This window comes from Aphis gossypii, chromosome 1, assembly GCF_020184175.1.
Source record: "Aphis gossypii isolate Hap1 chromosome 1, ASM2018417v2, whole genome shotgun sequence".
Lineage (NCBI taxonomy): Eukaryota > Metazoa > Arthropoda > Insecta > Hemiptera > Aphididae > Aphis > Aphis gossypii.
The window spans coordinates 29193273-29216289 of NC_065530.1; the positions used below are offsets into that span (position 1 = coordinate 29193273).

The 23017-nt window shown below is 26.8% G+C and overlaps 3 protein-coding genes across 5 annotated transcripts; 1 reads left to right on the forward strand and 2 right to left on the reverse strand.

Annotated features, from left to right (window-relative positions):
* Positions 1 to 57: 57 nt before the first annotated feature.
* Positions 58 to 11807, reverse strand: LOC126549386 (uncharacterized). 2 transcript variants are annotated; one of them, XM_050198418.1, is made up of 4 exons: positions 11462 to 11807; positions 4827 to 5029; positions 726 to 953; positions 58 to 647 (listed from the first exon to the last, which is right to left on the reverse strand). In XM_050198418.1, exons 1-4 carry the CDS (start codon positions 11522 to 11524, stop codon positions 410 to 412), a joined length of 732 nt encoding a protein of 243 aa, XP_050054375.1. In that variant the 5' UTR covers positions 11525 to 11807; the 3' UTR covers positions 58 to 409. The 2 variants fall into 2 exon arrangements, with proteins under 2 accessions (XP_050054375.1, XP_050054374.1); XM_050198417.1 differs by having other exon boundaries at positions 58 to 953.
* Positions 11808 to 11855: 48 nt separating this feature from the next.
* Positions 11856 to 16343, reverse strand: LOC114132415 (integrin-linked protein kinase). The gene is made up of 9 exons (XM_027997871.2): positions 16029 to 16343; positions 15776 to 15941; positions 14778 to 14970; positions 14610 to 14690; positions 14146 to 14341; positions 13838 to 14081; positions 13658 to 13757; positions 13399 to 13529; positions 11856 to 13336 (listed from the first exon to the last, which is right to left on the reverse strand). Exons 1-9 carry the CDS (start codon positions 16115 to 16117, stop codon positions 13190 to 13192), a joined length of 1347 nt encoding a protein of 448 aa, XP_027853672.1. The 5' UTR covers positions 16118 to 16343; the 3' UTR covers positions 11856 to 13189.
* Positions 16344 to 16453: 110 nt separating this feature from the next.
* LOC114132423 (transmembrane protein 19) lies at positions 16454 to 22798 on the forward strand. 2 transcript variants are annotated; one of them, XM_050198416.1, is made up of 9 exons: positions 16454 to 16656; positions 16839 to 16939; positions 19420 to 19607; positions 19905 to 20009; positions 20103 to 20240; positions 20734 to 20883; positions 20957 to 21061; positions 21173 to 21388; positions 21943 to 22798. In XM_050198416.1, exons 3-9 carry the CDS (start codon positions 19451 to 19453, stop codon positions 22098 to 22100), a joined length of 1029 nt encoding a protein of 342 aa, XP_050054373.1. In that variant the 5' UTR covers positions 16454 to 16656; positions 16839 to 16939; positions 19420 to 19450; the 3' UTR covers positions 22101 to 22798. The 2 variants fall into 2 exon arrangements, with proteins under 2 accessions (XP_050054373.1, XP_050054372.1); XM_050198415.1 differs by having other exon boundaries at positions 16454 to 16939.
* The last annotated feature ends 219 nt before the right edge of the window (positions 22799 to 23017 follow it).

Sequence of the window (23017 nt, forward strand, 5' to 3'; positions counted from 1 at the left end):
CATAATAACTTATACATTAACGGATATAATGTTTTTTTTTTTTATTACCACCTAGAAAAGTTCAAAATTCATTTACGTTCATAGATAATGAACAGCAATACCCATATAAATTGTTAACGAAGAAAATAAAATCATTTCTCTTAATGATATAGGTACATATATTTTAAATTTTGTAAATATAGTACCTAATTAATTATAATTATAATACTTTAATACCGACAAATAATCTTGAGATGCATTTAATTTATTGCTGAGTAAATTATTTTTAGTTTAATAAACCTTTTATACAAGTATATAATGAAAATTTAGGAAGTAGGTGTATAAAATATAGAGACGGCTAAGATCATTGAATTATATCGCAAATTCATAACTCATCATCGCATTATGTATTATGTTTTTGTTTTGTAAATTATTTGAATACATACACATGCTCGAACCGTGCTCTATTAAATAAATATACCAATACAATATAATGTGCACATTTGAAGAAAATAAAAACGCTCAACACAAGTAAGATAATAACAATAATAGTACTTTCCTTTAAAACTTGCGAAACAAAGGAACCGTCTAGATAGTCATCGTACGATTTCCAATTTTTATTTATTGGATTATTTTCGCAAACACCGTGTATTGTATTCTGAATAAATCTGTCGAGTAAAACACATAAACGAAACAAATGTGTATTGTGAATAAATTTTAATAGCGTATGTATAGAAGTCCCGTACTGGTCTTCGTAGTCGGTAATGTTAATGTCCGAATAGCTGTTATAAACGGAAGAGCGGACTTGGTTCGCGCTGCACACCGTAACTGCTGGAAACGGGATCGCCCAAATCGAGGAAACCGAGTTGTCCAACGATATTATTGCTGGCATCTCCGAAAACATGCGTATTAAAAAGTAAATCGACACACCACATAATATGTATATGAATATTAAAATAATAGCCCAAAAATATCTGAAACAATATTATATTTTATAAATACCTCATACCAATTATATACTAATAAATAATAATATAATTTAGTAAAAACTATTGAAAACGATATAATAATAATAATAATAATATATTTTATTTTCAGACCCACAAACTCTTCAATTTTTATACTAGAAAAATATTGTTTTATTTTAAACAGAATCACGTTAGAGACACGTTCAGACACGCTAAGCCTATTAAATTTGGCGAAGATCCTATGAGTTATAATAGGCTAACCGATAACAATATAACAACTTTTAAAAATATGTATAATAGTCATTTCGATTCTAATAAATATTACGAAAAACAGACTATTTGTACTGCAAATAATGAATGAAGCGATGAGACCGTAGTAAATTTTAAGTTATCTGCTTAAGTCACAGTTGATTATTACAGCCACTATATGGTCATAAAAGCAATTTTTTATTTTGTTAAATACATTTTTTAAATTAAAATGTAATTCTTATCGCAGTTATTATGTCTTTTATCATTCAGATCACTTACAATGTGTCATGTTTTTTTTAATGTTTTTTGTAAACAAGTTATTCGGTTAAATTTCAACCGTTTTATAAAACATCTTTAAAAAATGGATATTTCCTTATTATTTTCTTTAAATATACACGCCATTTGGCTTTCTTCCAAATGATAAATCTTCGCCAAACTTAAGTTGTCACTGTACATTTGTATACTTATCTAAAAGTTTTATTTTTTATATGTATATTTAATAATATGATAAAATTAGGGTACCTACTCTTTTTAAAAAATGTTTTAATTGTTTTAAAAATTACAACACGCATTATTACCTAAACACTAAATCAGACATTATTCGTAATCAAAGTTATGAATCCTCGCTCGAAAATAGTGATTATATATTGTATATTTGCACATTATTTTGCGATCCATATATATACTAAAAATTACGTGATTGTGTATTCTGTATAAGTGTATATAACATGTATATAGTGTCGATAGCATTACACGGTTCATAGGACAAACGACAACTCTCGAATGTTCAGCTATTATATTATGTGTGCACATACATAAACGTATACTATAATATTGTACATATATATGTGTAATATATATGCACAAGTAATAGTATTCTCAAACAATAAATTGGTCGGAAACATATATAGTATATACTGTGTAATATCTCGAGAAAACGAACCGGATGATTGCATATACACTGCACAGTGTGTATACTTTATATGACAATTGCACACGGGAATAAATAAATAATATATTCTATAACACTCGCCCCTAATTTGACCTATTTTCTGGATTTTTTTTTTTCATCTAGTGCGTATGTATATTACATGCCGTTGTTTTAGCTGCACACGTTTAACTCAAATCTATTATCCATATTGCTTATAGGAAATGTAATATGGAAATTATACTACAACCGTATACAAACACGCGGCACGAAGCTCAAGTTCGATTTCCGCAATAAAACGTTTTTAGTTTTTACACAACATATTATACGAAATAACCCATTATTTGGAAATCTCGCACAGTAAATAATATAACTCATTCTTATTGTTGTATAAAAATACGTCGATAATAACTTACACTTGAGTTCGTATGATATAGTTTATAATATTTTAGTTATGTCGGTTTATAATCGTGTTTATCGACACGATAGATTGAAGATGACGTCAATAATAAAAATGAAAAAATATCAACCAAGATATTAAATATAATAAACAATCAACGCACAGTAGTTCGATACAATTACAAGTTTGAAACAGTACAAAAATTAAACGACTCATAATACGAATTCGCGAAAATACAGCGAAACAATTTTTAAAATCACATGATATTATAGTTAAGTGTTATATATGTATATATAAAGATATTCAAATTTCAAAATTAGGCATATATTATGTACCTATAACCAGTGCAAAAAAAAATCATTAAAGTTCTTAGTTCATACTTTGTTTATAATAAAATATACGGTTAAGTCGAGTTAAAAATTATTTAAGTTTGTGTACAAAGAATAGATTCACAATAATAGCTGGTTTGGAAAATTAAAGGACTACCTATGACGACATATAAATTATACCTAGTAAGTAGATATAATATTTAATTTTTGAAATTAAGTATTTATTTATTTTATGAACAAAGGTCATTATAGTATAGTAAGTCAATAAAATAAATTATATATTTTAAAACGTATAAAATAATAAATAAAACGAATAGTTAAATAAATAGTTATTAATGTTCAATGAGCTTATTAAATGGGTGTATATATTAAAAACAACACAAATGTATTTCTAATATAATAATAAATGAGGATGCTCATTTCCCAAACGCATTATTCCGTCAATAGAATTACTGTATCCGTATGATTTGTAGTACGAATATGAATGGATACAATAAAAATAATTTGGTATCCTGTGAAATGGGAGGAAACTTTAATGTTGAATTGGTAATCAAAAAAAAAGCATAAATAAGTTCATCAAGAATATTGCAGCAGGCACACATAATATTAAAGCATTATTAAATTAATTAGATTTTAATAATACAAATACTATAGTTGATTAAATATTAGTAATACCATTGATTGTAGAATAGAGTATAGACTATTCTATTATCAATGGTAATACTACACATTGTGGTAGAACCATTTTCAAGGACTCAATAGTATATCTATAACAAAGATTTTATTACTAAAAAACTACTCCTTCAAAATTTGATTTAGATAAATTTAAATTTTCTAATAAATCATCTGTTTGACACTTTATGGTAAAAAAAAGATAGTTCTCATTTGAAAATAAAACATTTTTGAATACATTCCTTAAATGCTATAAACAATCAAATATTTAAAAATATGTTCCTTCGGCAGAATTTGGATAAATGCATTATTAAACAAAAAAATGGGGAGGGAATGAGAATGCTTGGTGAATCACTCTATTATATTTTTTATGTACTCAAATACCCCTGTAGACTGACGACGCGCGACGTTTGGACGTTTGATGTATAAACACTATAAACACATGTCAATAAAAACATCTAACAAGTAATGGGAGGTCAAGTAAATTTTTATTTTAATATATTATTTTATATTTTTTGATTCCATAACTGTAACACTTGAACTTTGACAGTATGAAAAAAAATTTAATTACAAATGCGAATTCACGGAAAACAAAAACTCTCTACTCGTATATTATCTTATCAGTATAGTTGCAGACTTTTTAAAGTTATTAATTATAGGTACATGTTATTATTGTATACATATACACTTGACTGAACTGGATTTTTCCTGCATTTAATATTTTATTATTTTTCGTGCAATTCAAATAGAATACATAACGATAAAACAATTTAACCCCCTTTCACCACTATATTATCTATTTGGTGCACAGTTAAATTATAAATGAAGTCCGCTACAGTCAATATCATTTTGTGCCAACAGGCAACAATGTATTGTAATATAGTGTTTATTGTTATTAATTTATAAGAACAGATGTAGTCGATGTAGGTATATAATAATAGTATATTATGGAATTCAAATATGACATCGTTTGATTTATTTTTATACATCTACTCATGTTATGTGATCGTTTATAGAAAATTTAATTTTTTTTTCCACTCGGAACAGCTGTTACGGCACCGAGTTCATGGACTTTTGAAATGAAACGATTTATTGTTTAATATTATGTGAAAACTAAAGGTCTGCCAAGGTAATATATTATTAGAAAGCTAAATCCCCGATAGTCATCCAAATCACGTTTACGCCACATCACAACATTTCCGAGAATCGCGGACCACGGTTATCGACCAAATACGAATAGATAATGATAAATTATGATGTAAGCATTTAGATATTATTAGAATATTATAATATTTACTTACTTTCCAATCTTATTAAAATTGTTTTCAACAAAATGAGAGAAGCCATGCAAGCTGGTCATGGAGCAAAACGTATTAAATTCAAATATGGGTGATTTAAGCTTGCTATATTTCTGGTGCACAAGACTATTTTGTCGGTACGTAGATCCATCATTGACAAATTTAGATTTATCATCTTTGACAGCTCCATACGGGAAAAATGATCTCTATACAAACAAATAGACATATTAAATGTAATAACAATGTAAGAAAAAATTCAGTCATTGCTCTGCTGTACATTAGGTATCGAGTGAATCACTTTTATGGGTATATTAAATTTGAATTCAATGATACATAAAGTAAATTAAAGTGATTTATTTTACTTTTAATACTATGGTAGGTTGATAACATTTTTTTCCAAAAATATTACATTTATTTTATTATAACTTATATAAGTTTTACATCATTATGAATGTATAACAATACATATATTCTTACCATAGTATTATATCAACTTTTATAACTCAAAATTTAATAACAACTTTCTATAAATACCGTAAAATATTAAAAATATATTCATAAAAAAAATAGATAATATCTTAAAATAAATCAAAAATATCATTACGTTTAGTGAAATTCATAATTATATATCTACATATACGATTTAAATTTCCACGAATTGTATTTTTAAATTATAACAAAATAATTAACATAATTTATCTATATTTTAAATAGGTAAGTAAATTCATCCAAATTTGAATTTAAATGTGCATAAAAAATTATTGTCTTTACATATTTGTATATGTATATAAACAATAAACATTTAGTAAAAATATCAAGTATCTACGGTTATTCGTTTTCGAGTCCCACCAATAAAATTAAATGAATTTTGTCAAAAATTGGATTTACATAAAGATTTCGGTTTTTTGTTGATTTTGTTCTCCTAATTATAAAAAAAAGAACTGGGAATTATTAATAAGATACATACAAATATACAATCGTTGAAACTTTAAATAGTTAATGTGGAATTAAAAAAAAAAAACAATAAATCAGCACTTTATTGGGTTATAATAAATCATTATATTATTATTAAAGCTAGGATTTTAAAGCATGAGCTTATTTTTATATATGTAATAGAAATCTAATTTATATATATAAATTCGTTTTATGTCATTCTGGATTCCAAATAAACCAATTTATTTTTGCTTTTTTATGTAAATGTTTTTTTTTTTTTGCTTTTTTTTAATTATTTTAGCTGTAGAATTTTTATATGTTTACTATGCTACTATAGAAATAGTAAAAAATTTAATTAATAAGAAACGTAAAATCCAGAATGCAGACTAAATGATGGTTATATTCGATTATTATTGTTTTCATTATCGGTTTGTTTATTAAATGTATTAAACGTATAAATTATCGATCCACATATTATTATAGCAAGCAGTACCTATACGGTCAATATGCCTATAACATCGATATCAACCATTTCAACATTTAAGATTTAGCAATTTGAAACCCTCTTCTATGAAGTATGCACCGATAAATTCAATGTATGTAAAGAGTCGTTTTAATGTATAAAAATATTCCGTCGGACAATAAAGTCAGTTTCACTACTGAAAATCTAGAGAAATACATGGTAATTAATTTTTTTTTTTATTAAATTAATTTTTCAAAATTTTTTATTTATTTTTATAACTAGTACATGTTAATTTTTAGTCATGTTTTTTTTGCTTTTTTAAAAATAAATATACTTGTTTTGCTTTTTTAAAACAATCGTGTGCTTTTTTTAGTTGTTTATTATGCTTTAAAATCCGAGCCCTAATTATTATTATATAATGTTCGATAATTTAACACAATATGATAATTCGCCATAATCCTCTCTCCTATTTTTCCTTCAATTATACAGTTATTCAAAATATAATTTTTGAAATACTTAAATATACTTTAAAACTACGTTTTCAAATGTTTAAGATTTTTTGTTCTACTTAAGGAGTGTTCTGTGGAGTTAAAAACTTTTATTTTTTTAAACGAGAAACCCCTTTTTTATTATAAATTATTTAATGGATAATTTTTTTGAACATTTTAAATAAAAATTAGAACTAGTAGTTTTTGAGTTAATTAACTTAACTTTGTATATTAACTACCAAGGACAATAATGATTCCTAATTGATTTGAAAGGGAGGGGGGTATTCTAATTTGAAAATTAATTTTTATGATAAATATTAATCTATCAATATTAACACTTAATAAAAGTGGCTCAAGTATAATAAATACTTAATCCAACACAACGTCTATTTTATAATTTTTTTAAACCATTTTCAAGGACTATTATTCTTTGCACAAAAATGTTAATAATTTAAAAAATACTCGTTTGAATTTTTAATTATAGGTACATCAAAACTTTAAAAAAAAATTATCCACTAAATAATTCATTGTAAAAAAAGGGGTTATCATTTGAAAAAAAAAAGAAATTTATTGTGTAGCAATAGAAAAAAACCTTAAACATTTGAAAATATGATTTTTAAATATATATTTAAAAATTCAAAAAATCAGAATTTGAATAAATATATTATTAAATGGAAAAATAGAGGTACTATAGGTATGCTTGATGAATAATCCTGTTTATTAATATGTATGAAAAAAATGATCTCCTTTAACAAAATATTAGAAAAATATTTCATCCGATTATACAACATTCTTCCACGTACAATTGACTTCTATTTTTAATCTCTATCATCATTTTTATGTTGTATATACAATTTAAACAAAAAACTTCATAGAAAAATTATATGTTAGTTTAATAAATTGAATTGAATAATATATGTTCGGATTTTATCAGACATTTTATTTTTTAATTAATCCCAGGGGGAATAAAATAATAATATTGATTGTGATTTGTGATAACATAATGCGCCTCACGTACATAAAACATAATACATAATAATCAAAACCGACTTTAGGGGTAGGCGACCAGAGCCGACGCCCAGGATGCCTGTTGTAAGGGGGCACCTCAACGATATTCATAAACACATATATAGAATAGTTACCTACCTATAATATTTAATAATTTTAAACTGAGAATCGAAAAATAAATCTATTTTTGATCTCATCTTTCATTTAAAACAAATTTTTTAATTATTAATTATTAATAATTTATTACCTTTATGATCTTAGCATAAAGTTTTTATAAAATTAGAGTCCACATAATTTTTATTTTATCTTACAAAAGTTATTTACCTGAAAAAATGTAATTTATTATTGGGAGAATAAGAGGGGCGAAAATACATGATTTCATATCCAGAGTGTAAATATTTGTAGCACTGGCATTGATAATAATATAAATAATAGTATTATGATGAACATGTCATATGATTTTGCATTAATTATTGTAATAAATCAATTTTCAAAATAGCAAAATAAAAAGCTTGTAGGTACCTATTTTTATAAAAAAAAACTAACATAACAACATGAATCATAATTTAATAATAATTTATAAACAACAAGACAGGGACAGGATAGGATAATTTTTTTCCCCGAATTGTCTCGAATTGTACTTGTTTATTAAATTATTAAATTTGAATTACACAAAATATAACGAACATAACTATATATTTAAATTAATTATTTTTAAACAAATTAAAAAATACATCTATTAAATTATAGGCGTATGACTATGAGTGTATAAACTCCCCTATATAGGAATCGATTCACCACATATTTGGGAAACTTAATTACAATTCAAAAATTATATCTTGCAACGTCGATCTTTTCATTTGCCCAGTAAACTATTTAGAAAATCAACCATCGACCATAAATTTGCATAAAATTAACATTAAACAATCAACTTTCCTCTAATCGCGACGACAAGGAATTAATACGAACAGCTACGCCAGCGATATTTTAAATTAGTTATATAATATGTAGGGTGTACTTGCCAATTAGTGAAACTTTGAATCGTAATACAGGCTTTATATTTTGTTTTAATTGGTGCCTAAAGGAGACAGACCTCTAACTACTGTGTACTTACAAACTAAACGGAAACGGTAGCGTGAAAAGTACATTTTTGTAATAATCTAAATGCCAAGATCAAACTTCGTACTAGGAAAATCATCGCTACCGAAGCTAAACGGATCAGATGACCAGATACTTTTAGTCACAGCTCGTTAGTTGTTAGCACGCAAACAAAAAATCTTATGTAGACTAGTTAAAATGGTTTATTTCGTTTGGACCTTTAGGTTATACAATAGATAGATCTATAGCTTCTGAAATTCGACACGGCATACACATCACTTAATCTCTATTCGACATTCATAAAATACAGTTTATATATTTGTCGATCTCTCAACTCAGGGGTCAGCAACCTTTTTTCCTTCACAGACCGCATTTTTTATTATCTCTCATTAAGGATGGTTGAATTAAAAATTAAAATAAACGCTATTAAAAATAACAATTTATCATCTATTATTAATACATTATTTGTATAAAAATCATGATTATGAGTATCAATTCCATAAGCAATGGACCAAGCAGGTTACCCTTAATAACTAACTTCGAATAAAATATATTTATAGAGAAAAATGTGTCATATTATAAATATTCATAATCATTAATCACTATGAATTCTTTTAAATTATATAAAAAATTATAATATTAACACTTGGTGAAAATTTCAAGTATCTACGGTTATTTTTTTTTTTAATTACAACAAAAAACTATTATCGTTTGATAAAAAATAGTTATTATACGGGTGAATATCCAACAATACTAATGACATAAAAATTTGAAATTGTTGAAAAGTTCATAAAAAATTTAATTAACTAGCTTTTCGGTAGATTTTTTTTATAGAGGTTAAAAAACTTATAAACAAGAAACCTTATATTCAATTTTCAAATCTTAAGTTTAAACATACATTTTTTTGTGTATTTCTGACTAAAAATAAATACTTAGTTATTAACTAATAGTTATATACTTAGGTATTTTTTGTGATTTTCACGAATTTTGTCAAAACTATAGTTAATTTAAATGATTAACAAAAAATACAATGACTATGAAAATATTGTCGACATTTTTTTTTTTATTAGAAAATGAATTTACTTATTAAAAGCTTTGTAGCTATTAAATTTTTAAGCATTTTTAGGCATTCATAACTATTTTATTGACATTTATAAAAAAAACTGTAAAATCGAAAATTTTAATTATTTATAACTTATAAATAATTCAAAAAAGTAAAAATATTTTAAAAATTATACCATTTTTAGAAAATTAAAACATAAATACTTGGAGACAATTTCAAGTTTCTATGGTTATTTGTTTTTGAATCATAACAAAATAAAAATATCAATTTCGTCAAAATCTGGTTTAGCATGAAAATTCCAGTTTTCCCCTAATTTTTTGTTTGTTTTTCTAATTATAAAAAAAAATATTACAAGAATTTTTAATTTTGACCTCCCTAGGCTCCCTGAAGTACAAACTAGATCCTATGTTCTAACCAAACCCATCATCATAGTTGATTTTATCGACAACTTATCATGTAAAAAACCGAAAATCATATTAAAGTAGATACAACTGGTAGTGGTATGAGTCCAGTCAAAACATATTTATTTTTAAACAAATTGTACACTGTTTAATGATTTAATTGTTTTATAACTTTTAAAACTTAAGCAGTAGTAATATCATACTTACCAGGTACCTGTATGGCTAAATAGTTAACAAACATTATATAATAAATAAATACTACATAACTAGAAATTTTCTATTCATTTATGAAAAGTGTTGTTCAAGTTTATGTTTATATATTATAAAACTTAGTGAATTTCATTTACAGTCTCCAGGTGCCCTTCAAAATCCTATGGTCTGATTTCAGCCCTACCTCAAGATATGCGAAAATAATCTATGGATACCATTTGGAAATGCTATATAACCTCATTTTACCACTAATTGGTATAAAACAATAATTTTTCTAACCATCTAACCCTACTTCTGACCACTTGATCTACTATTTTAATTACTGATAAAATGCATGGCCTGCTTCTGCCTTCTCTGATTTTATCACACCTTGCTCCTATCATTCTTAGACTGCCCAAAACTATTAACACAACGCGGCCTTCTTTAACTTCTTCAAAATTCCCCTTCAGTGTTCAACATATTATTTTATCTTTCCAAATCTTAACGAAAAAACGTTACATATTTTATCTATTTTTTGGTTTTCCAACCATACGTTTAGGTTTTGTACATTTATATTTCTTAATTGATGCCATAACCACCCACCTCTGACCACACAGTCAAAACTCTACTAATAATTGAGTTATTTTTTAAGTCTAAATAAAAATAAATTGAATCAAGTCTCAAACCAAGTGAAGACTTTTGGTACCTAATTGATAATCAATGCATTTACATCTGTACAATTAAGTCGTACAAATAAGTCGTAATTTTATCAAAGGCAAAAGTCCTTTCCTTTGTCATGTGGACAAAATATCCATGAATGTCCACGAACAAAATATTTTATCTATAGATTTCCGATTTGTGGCAGTCAATTATTTAGATAAAGAGTGCCGTGCGACAGTACCTTTAGTCTACTACATTAGGATTTACCTAAAAACACATCATCAAATCATCCTACTATGGGAATTAGTAGGAAGACATTCGAAAACAAAACATACCGTTTTAAAATATTGGCTGAGCAGGTTTTCCAGCTGCTCGTTTTCGTTTTTTCTAGTGTACATTTGGTTTCGACGGCAGCGTGTCTCTTGCGTAACATAAAATACGTACTTATGTTAAATAGTGAACAATATACGTTGTTACCATTTGACGAGACTCCGACCAAGCGGATTAACCATTAGCATGTTTAATGTTTTATATTGTAATATTCATGTGTATTGTATCTGCATTGTGTGTGTGTGTGTGTTTCACTCGTTAAATATTTAAACACACAATTCCAATATAGAATAATCCCCAAGGGTGTATTGACGGCATATTCATTCGCAATTTTGCATTTAACTGCGGGAACGGCAACAGTGGTATATAGGAAGGTCGGTGAACAAAATCAACAGCATATTTCGATTAGTAATACATTTTTTTTTATTATTATTATCATTTTACAATTATTAGCAGTATGATAATTTATTTTAACAAACTGTATAATAAGGCACGCGATGTGTTCACTATCGTGGAATAATTAATTTGCGCATACATAAGGCATAACATTAACAATAATTGACAAAAAACACTGCCATCGGCTATATCATATAATATTATATTATGTGTATTCAACAAAAATATTAATTTTTAAAAATAAATGTTTAAATCTAACACAAATTGTTACAGTTTAACAAAACTAAAATCTATCATATGTTATTATAAAAAAAACAGTTAAGTATACAAAATGTAAGCTCATATTAATTCCTAATTACACCACCTGTATTCTATCCGAGTAATGTATAAATGTTTTTCACTCCATGCTATTGGACAAACAAAATATTTTGAGTAGATTTATTGAAACTAAAATTCAGTCCACTCAACTTTAGAAATGTGTAAGTTACTTACACAGAAGGCATTATCATAAACTTTTAATTAAAGTTGTCTGATACAGTTATGATAATTAGCACGTTAAGCATAAATGTATAGAATATAACCATTTAACGAGAATATATACCTTGAGGCAATAATCCATTAAAGTTTTGATATTACTGCATCTATAATTGACAATTATAACAGATTTTGTTTGAAACACAAACTTATGAAGCCCAGAGGGTGTGTAATACACACAGTGTATATTAAAATATTAAATTATACAAACATTATGTGCTACACCATTTATAAAATTATATTATAGCTGTATTATTAAATTTATTTAAATTATACAAGTAATCGGTAGGAAAAAAAACACATTCACTCAACTCTGAATCAGTAATACTGTGCTGTAACTAGATCTTATTCATTAAAACAATATAATATATTTAATAATAAATTAATAATTACTAATTAGTTATTGCCTAATGTTAATTAAATAATGAACTTAAAAGTCTTTATTAGTCTGCATAATACAGTAAGCTCATGCTGGAATATTATAGTAGTCCAAAAATATTAATTATATTATAAAACTTTAACATTGAAATATCTACATTTTTTTAATAAAATATTAATATTTAATTTCAACTGTTATTTTTTTTTATAAAGAGCATTTTATTATAAAAATAAAATTATGAACATTTGAACAAAATTACAAAATATAATATGTAATATGTATATCATATAAAGATTAAATTTTTAACCACTTTATACGGTTATTAATCGGTAATGAAATAAATCCTTTGAGTAAAAATTAGTCACCTATCTGTTAAGATTTCTTCTTCCACTATAGCACTTAAGAATTTTGTTACTTTATATTATTATCTTTTCATTTTATCCAAAATTGGAAGCACCATGTCAAAAGTTGGCCTTTTGCCCGGATCCTCGTTCATACATATTTTAATCAGTTTGGTAAGATGAGGTGAAATATCAGATGGAATTGATACTCTTAAACCATCCAAAGCCACCTAAAATATAATTGTTTTAGTTCAGAATATGTAAAGTAGTACAGAAATAACATTAATTATACCTTCATCCCTATTTCCATTGGTGACAAGTGAGAAAATGGGACTTCCCTAGTAGCTAATTCCCATAAAAGAACAGCAAAGCTCCACATGTCACACGCTTCTGAATTAGTATCAATTCGCTTTTTTTGTAAAGCTGCAAATAACAAGTAACACAACTTTACAGTTTTTAAATATAATTTTACAATTACCTGATATTGTAAAAAGTATTATAAATAATTTTAAAAATATAAATAAATTTTAATTTAAAATTCAAATATTTACCCTCAGGAGACATCCATCCAGGGTAATATACTCTTGCCTTTTCTTGGAATGAAAATTTAGCGTCTGCCATATTTATCCTAGCTGTAAGATCCTCATCAATCTATGGATAAAGGTGATAATTACACGTGAAATTTAATAATAAAAATACTAAATTAAAAATAAAATAACTAATTAGTATACCATAATATGATGACTATTAAGATGAAACTGTGGTATGATCCTTTCCAGACTATGCAAAAACGCCATGGCCCTAGAAACATCTACTGCGAGTCTAAGTGCTAATGCTGTGTCCACTGTAACTCTGGCTCCTTCGTGTAATAAAGTATAAAGTGATCCCCAAGGCATATACTGACTAATAACCACCAAGTTAGGAGGGGAGTTGCAACATCCTATTACTGGCAACACATTAGGGTGCGAGAATATTCTAAAATCAAAAGAATTTTTGAACAAAAACTGAGTAACAAACAAATCAATAAAATGGTTATTACCTAAGTTTTGGAAATTCTTCATTGAAATCTCTGGAAATTCGAGGAGTACACTGTCGAACAGCCAATACTTTTGCGACAATATCATTTTTCTGCCAATGACCACGCCATGTTTCTCCACTGGGTGAAGTAGCCATTTTTGTATGCAAGTAAAGATCACTCAAGTTTATTCCTTTATGCCGTGATAATGTAGCATCTCCTGAACCATTTATAAAAGAATTAGGAATACATTTAATTATTTATGTAAACCTACAATGACAACATAAAATTATTAAATACATAAAACAGATGCAACTTAGAAGAACTCAAAAGTAACAGATGGTCCTTGAATTTTTTTTTAATAAGTACTATACACTATAAAACCATTAGCAAAATTATTATAGGTAAACAAAGTACAATATTAACTTAACTCATTTTAAATTTATGACAGTACATGTTATGTTAAAAAACCATAATAACTAACTTACGGCTTCTAGTTTTCAAACCTAACCAGCTTTGGTCTTTGAAATTGATTTTAGTAAGATCTTGTCCAGATTGTAAGGCCAAATCTGTAAAAATTTGTTTTTAGTTTTATTATTATTGGCTAATACAATAAGAGAAAGGAAAAAATACTGTTATCAATATGTATGCAGTACCTTTCAAATGTTTTAAAATTGGTCCTCTTCCCTTGTCTAATGGAGTGTCTCCGTCTTTGTTGGCCAAAGCAGCCAACGCACCGTTTTCAATAAGTTCTTCGGCAATTGCTTCATAGCCCCAGAAGCAAGCATAGTGTAACGGAGTGTTACCGTGTTCATTTGTGAAATTAATGTCAGCACGGTTTTTCAACAACTAAAACATAAGGAAGCACAACGTTTGCTATTATACATTATTAATAAATAGAACTCAGATGTGCATAAGCGTAGGGTGGTCAAATTTGTTGTGTGGACATTAACACATTTTTGGGAGGCTATGATTCAAACTGGGGGGGCTAAGCCCCCTAAGCCCCCCGCTAACTACCTACAGATGTGTATGCAGTATGCACTTATGATTACTGTTATATGTATACATTTATGCACTAGAAATTTATCAAATATGCGCTAAAAAATATAAGATATACATTTTTAGCAATAAAAATACCAAAATATGCATAAAAAATGTTTAGTAAATTATAAACTAGCGTTACACTGAGTCACAATGGTTTTTTTTTAATTTGATAAGATTTGTAGCTGCATCTGTTATCTGAAAATTATTTTTTGTAAAGTGTAAACTTTGTTCAACATCTACTGATGTTATTAGAGCATAATATTTGAAGAATGTAAGATCCTCAACCTTCAAATCTTTCCATTGTATTTACTTCATTGAAATGTATTTTAGAAATCTATACCAAAGTTTTACATCCAACATTCTGAGATATTTCAGACTGTAGTTACCACCAAAATAAATATAAAAATATAAATTTTTTTGAACAGTTCAAAAATTTACTGAAATATGTATTTAAAATACAAAACCATTAAACATGCAAAAATATGCAAAATAGAAATATTATTATTTGATTCAGTGAAAATGAATCAAATTTGTATCCACAGGTCAGCATTAAATTGGATAAATAGAAAAAAATGTGCAATTTTATAAACATACGAGCCTAGATACTTACCAAGTGAACGATTTCATGATGACCGTGAGCAGCAGCTAAGTGCAGAGGCGTGTCATCACCTCGATTTGTGGAATTTATACGGGCACCTCTTTGCACAAGCATCTCAACGATCTTCAAATGGCCCTCTTTAGCGGCCCAATGTAACGGACTGAATCCATGATCATCCCTGGAATTGTAAGACAGCAGGTAAAAACGTCAGATGACCAAAACATTCCGCCCACCTTACCGCGTTAGTAAGTATGATTTAACTCACCCGTGGTTCATGTCGTGTTCGGTGTCGTCGAGCCAGACCCGTACTTGCATGGCGACCCCTTCTCGGCACCACTGGAATATGTCTTCCATCGCGTATGTGACAAACGAAACCACTGGACAGGCAGACGGAAATTACACCACGAAATTGGCCTAGATAGGTGTGAATCGCCAAGCGGATGCTGGAGATCCTACGCACTGTGACTGTATTACTGTATTAGTGTATTACTATTTACTGCGACGACTACGCGGACAAACACTCCAAATTTGGCAATACCAAAATAAACAGTATTATCTCGGCAGCTGTTTAAATTGAAAACACTGATAACGGCTCCATAAATTATGAAAATAAAACGCTATTGCCTATAATTACCATAACTGCTGTAAATGTATTGATGAATGCTGATTGCTTTTCTGATAGTGGCAGTGATAAAGCGACCAGCAGCTGCAGGCTTAGAACAGGACGGTCGGCTGTCCGTCCGTCGCCAGTACCTCTATTCACTCGTAAATTCTTTTCACTTATAAATAGTGCGATTGTCGGATAGTGTATTTTGTGTGAATACTATTAATACTATTATAGGCTTAGTGCGATTACGACAAACATCCTCGTGTGCCGCCGCCGCGTCGCTCATGTGCGTTCAAAGTTTAAAAAAATTAAATTACTTATATAATTTAATATTAACAATAATCATGTCACGGATCACTATTTAATATTTATTAATGTTTTCCATCGTTTCGATTATCTCGTCTGAGCTACCGTCTTTATATTTTATGGCCACATCGCTTGGTCTAATGTTTATCTTCTATTAAATAGGTACGTCGACTTTGTCCATTCATTTTTAGCTGATCAGGTGACTACAACCTCAGAATATTACAACTTACTGCCGGCACTTCAGAAAATCATATTATTATTAGGTATTTATGATTTTAACGTTATTATCGTTGTAATTTAGAAACTAAATCAAATTTTTTTTTAATGTCTCAACATGATGATTCATTCAAAAACACTTAATGATTTTCTTTTAAAACGTGTCTTTGATAACATACTAAAAGGTATTAACAATTTGTATTATTTAATTTATGTTCACGAGAAAATGCTTTTTTTACAATAGGTACCTACTATAATAAGTATTATAAAATTTATGATCAATATACCTAAAATATTATTTTAACATAATTAATATGATTAATACTAAAGCCTTAAATTTAAACATGTTGTGAGGAAGTACAAATTTTTTTTAAAGATATGTTAGTATATTAGATAGGTACCTAAGCAATTCATTTCAAACACTTAGGTATATTGAATATTATCAAGATAATTTTTATATTTTAAGTTACTACCAGACCTGATGAGTGAACTGAATTCAAGGTTAGATCTTACTAATGACATAAGTATAGAGTATTTTTAAGCTAATAGAATTTTTAATTCATTACACCATTGATAAAACCTAGCTTTTTATAGCTATGATTTGTTTATAATCATTCTATGATTTAATTAAAACAATAAATCATTTTAAAAGTAGACAACCAAGTCTTAAATATAATTTACTTTATTGAGAGGATAATTATTAATTTGATACTGAAACATTATTGGGTTTTTACTATGTGAAAAAAAGATACTTGGCATTTATTATAAATTTTATTATAAAATATTTACATCATTTAATGTCAAAATATAATTTATAAAGGAAACAACATATTAATATTGGTACCAAGGACCAGTGGCGTAGGTAGGGGTAGGGTTCTAGGGTTTTGACTCCCCCCCTTCACTGAAATTTTTTCATTTTAATAAAAATCTTATTTGCCACCATTTCAATACACAGAGTCGATAAATTGTTGGTCATTTTTAATAGATATAAATTTAATTATTGATTATAATTTACTAAAACTAATTATATAAAAACTGTTAAGCATATTATTTAAATTATTTACTTGTGTAAAATCCTAACTGAACTAAAATCCTGCATACGCTACTGCTAAGGACCGACAAAATGATCATTAATAAAAATAAGGAATAGTAATAGACCTAAGTTTGATCCTTATGAAATACCTGAAGTCATTAGATAATCATTAGAGTATTGAAAACAGGATTTTTACTAATTGTATACAGTTAATGAGGTAAGAGTAAAGTTAATTTAAAAAGTTTTCTTGAAATCTGAAAGCTTTTAATTTATGATATAACAGGGTATTTTTCAGACATTTTTTTAAAATCAGTATAAATGGTATCTAATTGGTACCCTTTATCTAAGGATTTTATTTTGGAATAATAATAAATTTGTTTGTATAAAATGTTTTGAAAGACAACTATAACACTGTGTAGATAATTATATTTTTAGAGAATAAATTAGATAACCAATGTAACGTCTCATGATATGTTTATATACAATTTTTATTCTACTTGATTTTTAATCATATACCTACATATTATATAATTCAGATCAATGTCATTGGGATACTTAATTAAATACTGTTTTTAATTTATTAATACTAATTGGCTATTGACTGTTAAATACTTACTACGAGCTATTTTTTTAAATTCATATATCATATACAATTAAATAATTAACTGTCTAATTTTAAAGCATAAAAAAAATAAATGTTGATTCTTCTATATAATGATCGTTTTATGTGTAATTTTATCTAATGATATGTAATATTAAAAATATTGATTGTGCTATATAGTTAGTACTAGTAAGTACTAAGTACTATGATTTATTAGTTTTTCGTGCGCGTTTGTTGGTGTTTTTATGATACATTGGTCTAGTCATTACAAAAATTTGTTAGGACTTAAAGACTACCTTGAATATATTGGAATATGTCAAAAGTATGAATTAAACATCCCTTGTAGTTGATAAATTTTAAAAAAAAAAAAGGTATATTATTTAATTTATATTATCATGTTATATTATTTACAATAGGTGAAAAAGTCCATTTAAAACTGTTAATAGTTTGTACTACCATCTATTTGTTATTATTTTTATTAAGTAATCATTGTACTTTTCAACTATTAACATCCCCCCGTAAAAAAGGAACATAATTTGAATACCTATAAATGTTATTTACAAAAAATTTATGTTTCGTCTAAAATTCAAAAATAATAATATAATCTGTTTCAAGTGGGTTTTTATGCATAAATAATTAAAAATTAAACAATAATAACATTATAGCCTTTATTCTATATTAACTTTATCTTAGTTGTTAATGATTATTTAATAAATGTATTGAACTCAACTCTACAATCAACCTACATTTAAAAGCTATTAATTTACATGTTACATAATAATACTGTTATGAAGCATGGTGTTTATTATTGTTGATAATGTAATTGTTTTTGGAAGTAGAGACCTTGAAAATTGTATTTCTTTAACAATGTATTAATTATTGTGATTTTATAGTGTACAAGAAAAAATTTTCATATTCGTCACCATGGCCAAAATTAAAAGTGATTCTGAAGACATGAATGTTTCTAAACCAACCATATCAGTTGCATTAACTATGATTTCTATTCCATTATCAATGATTTTATGGATTGGCAATATCTTATTCCGAAAATTTTATGGCGATAATATTAATGAACTAGATGGTAACCTCATTAATTTACATTTTATAAGTATAAAAATTAAATAGTTTTAATCTAAATTCTAAAAATTAGTGTTTTGTTAAAATTCAAATTTAAAGTCTTAACTATTTTATGGTTTTTTCCCCCCATTTTGAAGGAAAAAATTGAACTAAACCAAGACATTTCTAGTTAATTTATTAAATAGAAATGTGAAGACAATTTTATTATTATTATTATTATCATTTATTCTTATTAAAAGCATCTTAAACAATTAACTCAACTAGTTTTATTTTATTAACTAAATATTTCTACCATTTTTAGAAGGACTCCCGCCTCTCAGATGGTTTATATCCACTTTCATTCCACTGTTTATTGCTGTATGGGGTTATACCAAACGTAGTTTAAACCTAAGCGGAGCACTATTAGGTTAGTATTCTTGTCAACTACCCTATGCAATCTAACTCTAAACCCATAAAAATTGAACTAATGCAATTTTTATTTTTTATTAATATTATTCAGGTGTAATTGTTGGTTTTGTATTGACATTAAGCAGCTATGGATTTCTGGCTTGTTTGCTAACATTTTTTGTTACATCTTCCAGAGCAACAAAATTTCGAAGTAAATCTAAAAAACAATTGGAACCTGACTTTAAAGAAGGTAAAGTATATCGATTATGTTTGTTATTAATCTTAAGCATGCACACTGGGGCAGCAGAGGCAGCATATGCTGCCCCTGGACTTTCTTGGGGCTACCGCAGCCGGAAAATATTGAATAATGTTTCATTTACAACTTAAATTATGTGCCTATTTGACTTGAAAAAAATATATATGTATATATCTTCAGTTTTGTACCTACAGATTTAGTCGATTCAGAATAGGTTAGGTTAGGTTATTTTTAAAATATATATTTTATATTGTTATTAATGTTTATTTATTTTATTATATATAAATAATAAATATTAAGCAAAGGCTTGTGGAAAAGTACATCTTAGTACCTAACTGTATAACTTTTTACCTTAAACAAATAACTTAAACAATTTTAATTTTGATATCCAATAGTAAAACTATGGGCCAAATTATTCTCTTGCTGCCCCTGAAACCGAAAGTCTGTGCACGCTTTTGTGATTAATACTTTTATAAAATAATTTTAGGTGGTCAAAGAAACTGGATTCAGGTACTGTGTAATGGAGGCATGGCTACTCAACTTGCTCTCTTATACATTTTAGATGTTGGATGTGGTGAACTACCTATTGATTTTAAACGTTATTACCGGCCTTCTTGGTTATCCATTGGTATTCTCGGTAAAACTTAGCATTTGTAACCCTACTGAATAATTAATCAAAAATGTAAGCTTAATTTTTATTTATTGTTTAGGTGCTTTTTCCAGTTGCAACGGTGATACTTGGGCCTCAGAATTAGCAACAGTCTTGGACACAGGCTTACCCATATTGATAACAACTGGTAAACCAGTTCCCAAAGGTAATTCTTTGGACAAATAATTTTACTATACAAAATGTATTACTCTTATTATCTAATATTGATTAGTATAAAAAAAAATTTGTAGTATTATTTGTAGAATTTATGTCCTAGGTACAAACGGAGGTGTGTCGGTCATTGGATTGGTTGTAAGTCTATTGGGTGGCATGGTTGTCGGATTAGCAAATTATGCAATGCTTATTTATACAATTGATGCAGACATGTTGGCCAGAAGTCCTGCTCAGTGGCCAATAATAGTTGCTGGAGGTTTTGCCGGACTAGTTGGTAGTGTTGTAGATTCACTATTAGGTGCCACCTTACAATATAGTGGTAATTTTATTTTTATTATGTTATGAGTTTTGAATTTACGTAGACATATTTAACAGATAGTAATCCTTCATCACTATTATGTAACTACATTGGCACATTTCTAAATTTTATCTTACTCGTTACGTAATGTTTTATCTTTTAAATCTTAAATTAAAAATTAGGACATTTGTTTTATTTTGGTAATATTTTTTTAAGTTATTTTATTTTATACATGTCATAATTAATAATAATAATATATATAAAACCAAGAATATCTAACTTAAGAAAAATAATAAAATATCAAAGATTTTATTAAGAAAACTGAATGCTCAAATTTTGTGAATTTTATCATTAAATTTAGTAACAATTTTAATTTTTGATTTATTAATTTGATACTAATATATCATCTCAACTGATAAAATATTTTCATCATAAAAGTTACTTTTAAAGGTTTATTTTGTGTAAAAGCTCGGAATAGTACAAAGTTATTGAATATAGTTGTACCTTTATTTTATTATTTTAAGTTTTAAGGTTTTAATCAATAGTTAATAAATAAATTACATTATTTTATTCAGGTTTTAATCGAAAAACAGGAACAATTGTGGAACACCCCGGCAAAGACATTGTGCACATATCTGGGAGAAGAATATTGGATAATCACAGTGTCAACTTAATATCGAGTGTGATTATGGGAATTTTAACCCCAAAAATTGCATACTTAGTTTGGCCATAAACATAAATATGATCACTTGAGACTTTTATTTAATGTGACTATTTATTCCATTCCAATAGCTAGATTTAAATATTTGTTGGATATGTATATTGTTTTATTTTCGTTAGAGTTGGAAGTAGACTGACTGAAATATTTTGTTGTAAATATTATATTGCAATTTTATATACATATACTTTTTTATATATATACACATAAATTTTTGTTTTTGTATTTTTTTCTTTTTATCCGTAAAATGTATATTTTGTTTAATTGTTGAATTATTGTAAAATTATTTTTATTATTTGTTTGATTTGAATTAATGCAAAATATCATGGTTAAGGTTAACACATACATATCAAACCCTCAAATAAGTTGTTACTTAATTATTACTAAATTTAAATTAATATATTTGAATAATATTACTTATGTTTGTTTTTGTAATATTTTATGCATACTTGAAAATACCTATGAAAAAAAGTATAAAATAGTCATAAAAGAAGTACATTGTTATTAAACTATATGAACTAAGTATATTAATACAATTAGTTTTGTTTGTTACAGCAGTGAATGGCGTTTAGTCATTTTTTTTGTATTATTATATAAGCTAACCATACGTCTGTGTTAAATTTTGAAAAATATAAATCATATGCAGTTCTAATATTATATTATATTGTTAGCATTTACTTTCACAACTTGTTAATAAAACTACCATTATCGTCTTTTGTCTGCTCGATGGTAATATTTTTAGTTTCGTGATCCAAATAAAATATTTTTATAAAAAATATCCGATGTCTATGCTATTTTTTAAATTAAAATTTTAAGTTTTAATTGAAGAAATAAAGTAGGAAAGAGTGAATATACAATTTATGGAGCATTAGTCGGCTTGTCTAAAATATTAATAAGATTTCAAATAAAGGTACTATTTTAGAATCACAAGT